Source organism: Acomys minous (assembly GCF_964271855.1).
Source record: "Acomys minous genome assembly, chromosome: 7".
Lineage (NCBI taxonomy): Eukaryota > Metazoa > Chordata > Mammalia > Rodentia > Muridae > Acomys > Acomys minous.
Genome location: NC_140488.1, coordinates 14,077,957 through 14,087,588, shown reverse-complemented (window position 1 = coordinate 14,087,588; position 9,632 = coordinate 14,077,957). Strand labels below are relative to the sequence as shown.

Genomic DNA, 9,632 nt, shown 5'->3' with positions numbered 1-9,632 from the left:
TATAGACCTTGTGAGCTACCATGTCCACATGACTCTCAAACTGCTTTGGTTTACAGTACTGACACTGGGCTGCTTGCCCCCAGAAGACCCCTTTGCAAGCCTCTTATTCTACCTCTTCTGGTCTGAAAGAACCTCTAGCTGTATCGACAGGGCTGTGGATCCTGTCCTTACACTCTGTACAGAAAACCATAGCCCTGGCTTATGCTCTATCTTACTTTTCCATGGGTGAGGAGAGATCTAGCTTCTGCCATGCCCCACTGCTAATAAGAAACTCTGCAAAGAATAGGTACTCAGTGAAGGTTTGGGGGTAAGAAGTTCCACTCAAGTTTTTTAGTTTTGATTTTAATTAGTTAACAAGAATGTAAGACTAAACACTGTAAGACAATAAAAAAAACCAATTTTATTCTTGCTCAAATTAATGCCAAGTACCTCCTTTCCCATTGTCCAGGAAATTCCACTTTCAATGTCACTGGTATCTGTGACATGTTACAAATTAGGACTTAAGTCATTCTCACTTGTTTTCAAAATAATAAGACTCTCCAACCCCGAATGAACAACAGTGCATGTATTACTAAGACTTAAAATTAATGGATCTTCTGGTAAGAGTGTTAACATTTTGGAATACCAAGAATCCAAGTCACATAAACAGAATAATACAACTACAATGGTTCCCAGTTCCCCCCACCAGCTCTCAGATAGCGTGGTACCTGGATTACTGACCTGCCCATACACGAGAGCGTGAGCAGGTCAGAGCCAGGACTGCCATTCGCCTGGCAATCCAGGCCTGGGCCCTCTCTATCTCCTCTCTCAAAGCCTCTGCGTATTTCTCAGCGTATTCTCTGGGATCAGTCCTAGTTATGCTGCCAAAAAACTCCAAGACTTTCATCTTGGTGGTTTCAACGCGGGCCCTTGGGCCCCACAGGAACTCATAGGAAGGAGGATCACTACCAGGTACCTGTCTGTATTCCAGGTAGCCTTCCTGCACAAAATCCCCAAAGATGAGCTTCCTGGGATCCTCACATAGGTAAGGATCGCTCTCATTGGGCAACCCTATGTTTTTTAGCGTGTTCCAGATCACCTCCTCACGGACCCGGTTTCCCCGCATGAAAATGATACCCAGTATAACTATCAGGAGGCCTGTCTTGGGCATGCCCACGACAGGAGTGAGCATCCCATCATAGGTGAGCCCCAGGGCAATGGCAAGGACATAGGTATGGACAACAGGGTCCACTTGTATCATGTCAATGCCAAAGACCAGCTTTAAGCACTCAGAGGCCTTACTAAAGATCAGAGGGTAGTAGTCCTCATACTCCCTGCCAATAGCTTCCAGCATCTCCCCCTTGCTAGTGAGCTCCTTCATTTCATATTTGGAAATCAGAAAGTACACCAAGTCATACGCTTTTATGTTCAGTGCACTGTGCAACATTGACAGTATGTTTCGCACTTCTTGTTCCTGCTCCATGGGAGCCTCATCAGATGGGAGCCCAGGAATGGAAGCCATTTCCACTTCCACAGGGGGAGAGGAGGCTCTCTGAGGACTCTGGGGAGAACTTGGTATTCCACCACTATACACCTCCTCTGAGATGGTGACTTCCTTCTCCCCTGCTGCAGCCATGGTGGCCTGGGCACTGTCTAATTCGGACTGGGCCTGAGGACTGTCTGGGAGGTTGGAGTGATGAGTATCCTGGGGATCGTCCATTGTGACTTTCCTTGGTAACAGCAGGCAGGAGAGTGTCCCAGTCACAGCAACGAGGACGCACAGGCCTGATGAGGAAAGAGAGAGGGTGAGTAGACTCTACTGGCATCCACTCTCTCACAGCCCTCAAAAAGTCCTGTTATTTGATTTCTCTTAAGAGATGCTCTAGGTTCACAAGGAGTCTTAGCAGCCCTAGAACCATAAAAGCCCCCAAAAGAAAGTGACCCAGCTATTTGGGGCACAGCCTAGTTGCATAGCTCGAGCCCTCAGAACTTAGCAGCCCTAGAACCATAAAAGCCCCAAAGAGAAAGTGAAACAGCTATTTCGGGTACAGCCAAGTCACAGACCTCGAACCCTCGCAACTGCCATCAAAATATTTGGGTCCAGAAAATGTGGAATGTCTATAATCCAGGCTGTTGGTACCCTTGATATATACCTCCAGTATGTACCTCCTTGAAAATTCTGAGGCTACATGGGTTTGCCCTTGTATACAACCTGAAGACAGTCTCAGGCCAAGACTTATCCCCTGGAGATATTGACAACATTCCAAAGCTGTAAAGTTCTAATTGAAAACTGAGTTTTAAGCTAGGAAGGGTAAGGTGGACTGTGGGGAATAACGGGGGCTTCTATGCTCACTCTAGGCCCTCAGGGTTCCCGACAAGGGCTGGACAGCGCACTTCTGCTGGCCCGTAGGGGACTCTTGGGTAGTCACCTCTCTGACATAGAATAGAGGGGATTGAGAGCACTTCATATCTGTTCAGTTTCAATTGCAAGAGGTGGCCTGATTCAGTATATTCCACGTGTCTTGGAATGGGTGACATGCCTGACACTCACCTTGGTAAAAGGCAAGGACTGTACGGCGTCCTATGATGGTCTGAGGCTAGTTTCTCTAAGCCAGAGCCTATTTCTGAGAGACAAAGGGAAGAGGACATGAAGTGAGAGGTTCCCTGGGTTCTCACACAGCTGAGAGGAGGGCAGGTCGTCTCATGTGTTTAGGGGGTGGGACCCCTTTAGTCCTCACCTTGAGTCCCCGCACTCCTGAGATCTTCGCTCTGATGACTCCAGTCAAACTCCCCTTTATCAGGTCTTTCAGCACACTGAAACCACTGATCTGCAACCAAGACAGGGTCCTCAGAATGACAGACAGCACTACCCAGGACTGTGGGGATCAGGTATGTAAGGAGTGTTTGTGGGGCCCACGACAGGGATTTCCTTCACTCATCCACTGGTGGTCCTTACCTGGAACTTACATGGTCCTGGGAACTCCGTTTTTAACTAGGGTCCGCACTCTGGTCAAGTTCCTTACCTCCTTGATATCCCAGCTAGTGCCGCGTCCCTTCACATCTGCGTGGATTGTCCTGCTGGGCTCATCTCTGTTGAGGTCGAGATTTCCTAAGTCCACCTGAGGGTCACTCATCGGACTTGTCCTTCCTGACATCTCTCCTTATGTCCAGATGACACAATACACCTCACCCTACCAAAGACTCCCACCATCCTGTCCAAGGGAGAGAAGTCAGCATGCCCCTTGGTGTTTCTGAGTATTGTCCTCAGAACATGGCCAGGCTGTACAGCCCTTCTTTCTGTGCTATGGGCACACAGAGCCTGCATCAGTCCACATCTGGGATGTGGCTGATCCTGGGACTCCTCCATCTGTTCACCACAAGCGGTTCCCTTGACTGACCTGAAATCACCCCTAGGACAAAGTCATCACCCCTCAAAGAAGCCCCAGCACGAATGATGAAGCGTACAGGAGAGACAGACACAGGACCCACACAACCACGGCTCTTCTGGCAACATTAGTGGGGAAGGCTAGGTATTATATCTCTTCTTTTGGGAGGGGCTGTGCTTTTCCTCACCTTTAGTTGTCACTATGGTAACTCACCTAGGTAGCTGGCAATGCTGGAATATGTACACACTGACTGAGTATATGGGACCTGCTATCCTCAGCCAATCCTTGGAATTTCACATTGACTGTTATTGTATCCAAGCACTTCTTTTGTCCATGGATCTCAGAGATAGCCTCTGACCTTGGATCTACTGGGGTGGAAGCAGGCCACTCACCTGACCAGGCAAGCCGCATGTAGTGCAGGACTACTTACCAATGTACAGATGAGTGATCTAATGTAGCAGCTCCTTGATTTGCCCTCAGAGTCTTACTATATGGAGCCTGGGCTCACTTCATGGTGCCTGGGCATTCTCCACTCCAACTACATCTGAAAAATTATCCAAATCAGAGTCACTTTGGGGGATGGAGGCTTATTCCTACCAGCACACACCACCCCATTTCATGCAGAATGGACAACAGAGGAGTATGGATTTGGGGTTCCTCACCATAAAGTCTCACCCTGATTCCAAGAGTACCTGGAGAGGACATGCAGAGCACAATCATCTTTTAAAACTATTTTATTATCTCTTGGATAAATCTGTACATTGCATTTTAATCATATGCAACCCTTCCCCTAAATCTTCATAGTTCCAGTTCCTTCTATACCCACTAATGTTTGTAGCCCTATTTTTTTTAACCCATTGAGACCAGTTTGTAATGGAATGGAATGGAATATTCTTTGGAGTGTGGGCATCCACTGAAGCATGATAAATAGACCAGGGCATGCACTCTTAAAGAAAATGGTCTCTCTTCCAGTGGCTGTCAGTTACCAAAATCTCCTCATCTGGGGGTGGGTCTTATACTGCCTACATGATGCTGGGATGTTGTCTAACTTGAAGCTCATTCTTCTTGATTTGGCTCATTTCATTCACTTGGGACAAAATGGGCAGGGTTGAGTGATTTGGGGTTCCTCCATCTGGATCAGAGCTTCAGAAGGCACACCAAATTCTCACCCTGGCCTCCCACAGAGGCCAGTTGATCCCCTTTGCTCATTTGACTCCCAGAATACTTTTGTAAAAATTCATGTGTATTAATATTTTGACTGCATGTGTATTTTATGTGAAACACATCTCCTGGAATAGAAGTTGTGGACCAGCATGTGGGGGCTTAGAATTGAACCTGCAGGACCAGCAAGTGCTTTTAACCACAGAGACCTCTCTCCATACCCTGACTTTCAGATTTCAATAGGCATAAACCAGAAAAGGCTAATTCCTATAAATTGCCTCTCCTCATGCTGCAATCAAGCCCCCCCACCCCCACCCCTAGGAAATACCAACTCGTACATTTCTATTTTTCCCTTGAAAGACCCTCATTTATTGAGCCTGCATTATCTGGGGACCATGTATGCAGAAGGAGACGCTGTAAGCCATCCTGAACTCCCTTAGCTCTGACAGTAAGGAATCCTTGAAGTTCCAGAAAGAAAAAGTTTTATGCCTTGCAAGTCTCTGTATGTAGACATAAGGGTGAGACAGGGGAACAGTGCTAAGAGTAAGGGCTCCTATTTATCGTAGCTCAGTGAAAAAGCTGCTGCTGAGTACTTGGAGGTTGTCTATGTGGAGGAGGGCATCTGCAGTCCTGCACCAGCTCACACGTGAGTCACAAAGTGATCATGGCTTCCCTCTCGCAACGAGCGGCCTCGGAAAATGGCATCCATACAGTCCCCACAGGATGACAGTGGGGCTTGGCAAGGGGCTGATTCCTATTAGAGCTCACAGCTTGATGCCCTGTTGACAACAGAGGCAAAGCTGTTTTACCTGAGGACCCTCTATTGTGAAAGGGGCTGTGTATTCTACTCTGAGCTCTCTCTTGAACCCTGAAAGCTCGGTAGGGGTATTGCCCCTCCAGGAAATTGAAAAATGGCTCAAAGTTCATCCCTGAGCACCTGGATGCGGATATGGAAGTATGGGAGGGCCTCATTCCCTCCAGTGAGAACTGAGACCTTCTCTCACCTCCAGCAATGGCACAAAATGCATCTGATTCCTCCAAGCTACCCCTTGGTAACTCCTAAAAACCAACCCGGTTTTGCCGCAAGACTTTAGAAAGAATACGCTGCTGCTTGATTATCTGACCCTGTCTATATGGGGTGTCTATCATCAGGAACCAAATCCCAGCTTTGATCTGGTCTTACAGATCCCCTCCTCTTCAGGGATCTCCTTAAGGGCTCCTATGCATTCTGTCCCTGGACAGAGATGGAAACACGCTCATTCCTCCAAGTGGATCTGCTGAATTATCATTTGGACAACCACTAGGTCAGTGTTTCTTAACCTTCATAACGTTGAAACCCACAATGTTAATACTGTTCCTCATGTTGTGGTGACTTGCAACCATGAAATTATTTTTCTTGCTACTCCATAACTATAGTTTTGCTACTGTTACCAATCATAATATAAATATCTGATACACAGGATATCTGATATTCCACCCCACCCCCCCTAAAGGGGCAGGAAACCAGGCTGAGAACCACTGCTCTAGATAGAGTGGGGCCTTGGCATTCTACCCTCTGGCTACACAGCCTGAATGCGAAGCCACCACCCAGGCTAACGGGACCTAGACAAATTACTTCTTGTTCATAGCGACTGACTACATAAAGGTCTGATTCCTGAAACCGGGGCCATGTTTGGTGTAGCAATATGACTATAGGGCACAGTTAAAATACTCTGGGACACTTCCAGACTGGGAGTTCCCTAATCCACTCTCAGGTCTGACTTCCTCCCTGGAGGTGATGAAAAGCTCTTTCCAGGAACTTCCTAAAATGACTCCTGTTCATAGTCCCCAAAGTTGGACCCACCTGATGCCCTGTCAACCAAAGGGCCAAAACTGCACTATTTTTCGACCATATATGCTGAAAGAGACTTTTCTGCCCCTCCCCTCCCCCTAATCTTAATCTCTCACCTAGACTCAGAAAGTATGGTGTGGCCTTCTCTGAATCTCAAAAAATGGTGCTTAGTCCTGGAAGTGCCCATATGCAGATGCAGAAGCTTGGATACAGGCTCATACTTGGAAGTCTGCCCAGATTTGGTTCAAGATTCTCAAAATGATACAAGGTAGCTAGGGTGTCTGGGCCTAACCATCTAGGAACCAGCTTTTTAAAATTATTTTCCTTTTCTACCTTACAAGTATATTATCACACACATATACAATAAACTACATACAGCAAGAAGAATCACAAAACAATCAGGAATTACAAAAATGTTACATTCATGGTGTTTTGTCTATTTGAATTTGGCAACCTTGAAGACAACATCTTTCCTATCTTGGTGCGTCTAAAATTCTGAATGGAAATCAATCTCTGTCTCATCTCATCATTATCAACTTAAAATGTCTATCTAGACCTAAAAACATCTTAACCCCTAAACAACAAAGCTTCATCGTAAAACTAAACTATCTGGTCTTCCACCCCATCAGAGACTTGAGAAAGCACTCTCAGCTCCTATCTGTATTTAAAAATGTCCCATGGTCCCTCATTTCAGAGAACCTCTGACACAGTGCCTTCAGTGTGTGTCTCCTCAGCACCCAGGACGTGGAAGGGTGCAGTGGAGCCATTTCCCACAAGCTGGCACTGAGATGCCCTTTAAACTCAAGGATGCTTACAATAAGGCTGAGAGCTCTCCAGGTCCTCAGAAGCAGAAACTTGGGTACAGGCTGGCTCTACCTCGTCAGCTGCCACCAGGACAGTGGAGGCCTGTCAAAAGGACACAAATCTAGTTTAACATTCTGGGCCTGTCCATCCTGGATCAAGCTTCCATCACCAACTCCCTGGCTTTTGTCCCAACTAAAACCGGCACAGGGTCCCTGATTTCTGGGGAGCAAAATGGTGCGTATGTCAGAGTCACTGGAGAGGGAGGGGTAGGGGCTCATTCTGACACGTGGACCCCGGTTGGTACAGCTCACATTATATACCCCATAGTGTGCGTGCATGAGTCCCTGTGTGCGTGTGTGTGTGTGTTTTGGGGGGGGGGGCGTGGTCTCTGTCCCAAGCCGACCTTCTGCAGGCCACTCTTAGGAGTGACGTCTACCCTTCATGATATTCCATCTCTCCCTCACGGAAGGCCTGAAAGTGACAACTGAACACAGTCCCCCAAAATCAAGGGGCAAGGGGCTCGTTCCCACAGGTGCACTCCCACTTGGAGCTAGGCCACTTTAGAGACGAAACTGTCATTTTTGTGGGTCTATTTATCCCAAAAGGTTTTGAACTCTGCCCTAAACTCTCACCTCAACTGGCTGCTGCTGCCTCTGCTGCCCTCATTGCCTCTCACAAGAAATGGTCCCGGGTCCCTGCCCCTTCTGCCTCTCTTCCCGGAATCTCAAGAAATGGCGCTGAGTCCCCTCCCCTGCCTCACTGGGAACCTCACGAAATTTCGCCGAGTTTCTGTTGCTCTGGAATCTCAGGAAATTGCGGTGAGTGCCTGCAGCTCAGGGAATCTCACCAAACTGCCCCGAGTCCCCGCCCCTTCTGCCTCTCTCCAGGGAACCTCACAATTGGCGCCGAGTCTGAGTCCCTGCTGTTCTTGGCACCTCACGAAATGGTGCTTCTCTGTAATCTCAGGAAATGGCGCTGAGTCCCCGCTGCTCTAAGTATGTCACAAAATAGCGCTGAGTCCCTGCCCACACCGCTCCTGGAACCTCACAAAATGGCGCCAAGGGCCGCCCCCAGAACCTCATGAATTGGCGCGGAGTCTCTGTCCCTCCCTTCCCTCCGGAACCCCACTCCCTGTCCACACTGGGAACCTCAGGAAATGGCGCTGAGTCCAAGCCCCTCTGGGGATCTCATGAAGTGCTGCCGAGTCCTTCCCAACATGCCTCTGGGAAACTCACAAAATGGTGAGGAGTCCCTGCTGCTCTGTAGTCTCAGGAAATGGCGCTGAGTCCCCACCACTCCCAGAATGTCACGAAATGGCCCTGAGTCCCTCCCCACACTGCTCCCGGAACCTCACAAAATGGCGCCATGGGCCGCCCCCAGAACCTCATGAATTGGCCCGGAGTCTCTGCCCCTCCCTTCCCTCCCGAACCCACCCCCGTCCGCTCTGGGAACCTCAGGAAATGGCGCCGAGTCCCTGCCCCTGCCCCTCTGGGGATCTCAGGAAATGCCGCCGAGTCCTTCCCAACACCGCTCTGGGAACCTCAGGAAATGGTGAGGAGTCCCTGCTGCTCTGTAGTCTCAGGAAATGGCGCTGAGTCCCCACCACTCCCAGAATGTCACGAAATGGCGCTGAGTCCCTCCCCACACTGCTCAGGGAACCTCACAAAATGGCGCCATGGGCCGCCCCCAGAACCTCATGAATTGGCCCGGAGTTTCTGCCCCTCCCTTCCCTCCCGAACCCACCCCCTGTGCGCTCTGGGAACCTCAGGAAATGGCGCCGAGTCCCTGCCCCTGCCCCTCTGGGGATCTCAGGAAATGCCGCCGAGTCCTTCCCAACACCGCTCTGGGAACCTCACGAAATGGTGAGGAGTCCCTGCTGCTCTGTGGTCTCAGGAAATGGCGCTGATCCCCACCACTCCCAGAATGTCATGAAATGGCGCTGAGTCCCTGCCCACACCTCTCCCGGAACCTCACAAAATGGTGCCAAGGGCCGCCCCCAGAACCTCATGAATTGGCCTGGAGTTTCTGCCCCTCCCTTCCCTCCCGAACCCACCCCCTGTCCGCTCTGGGAACCTCAGGAAATGGCGCCGAGTCCCTGCCCCTGCCCCTCTGGGGATCTCACGAAATGCCGCCGAGTCCTTCCCAACACCGCTCTGGGAACCTCAGGAAATGGTGAGGAGTCCCTGCTGCTCTGTAGTCTCAGGAAATGGCACTGAGCCCTGTCACTCCGGGAATCTCAGGAAATGGCACTGAGTCCCTGCAGCTCCAGGATTCTCAAAAATAGTGCCAAGTCCTCGCCCCTTCTGCCTCCCTTCCTGGAATCTCAGGCAATGGTGCTTTATCCCTGTTGCTCTTTGATTCTTACAAATTGGCCCTGATTCCCGCCCATTCTGCCTACCTTTCGGCAATATCATGAAATGGCACCGAATCCCCACCCCAACCATTCTGGAAGTCTCATGAACGGGCGCTAA

The 9,632-nt window shown here is 49.5% G+C and overlaps 1 protein-coding gene across 1 annotated transcript; it reads right to left on the bottom strand.

The window, feature by feature from the left end:
• Nucleotides 1-659: 659 nt before the first annotated feature.
• LOC311601957 (melanoma-associated antigen 10-like) lies at nt 660-9,574 on the bottom strand (the record flags this gene model as incomplete). The annotated part of the gene is given in 8 exon segments (XM_084789710.1): nt 660-761; nt 764-1,764; nt 2,531-2,603; nt 2,718-2,807; nt 3,003-3,098; nt 3,796-3,909; nt 7,173-7,263; nt 9,560-9,574. Coding segments are annotated over 2 exon segments (1,038 nt in total). The 5' UTR covers nt 1,700-1,764; nt 2,531-2,603; nt 2,718-2,807; nt 3,003-3,098; nt 3,796-3,909; nt 7,173-7,263; nt 9,560-9,574.
• Nucleotides 9,575-9,632: the final 58 nt, after the last annotated feature.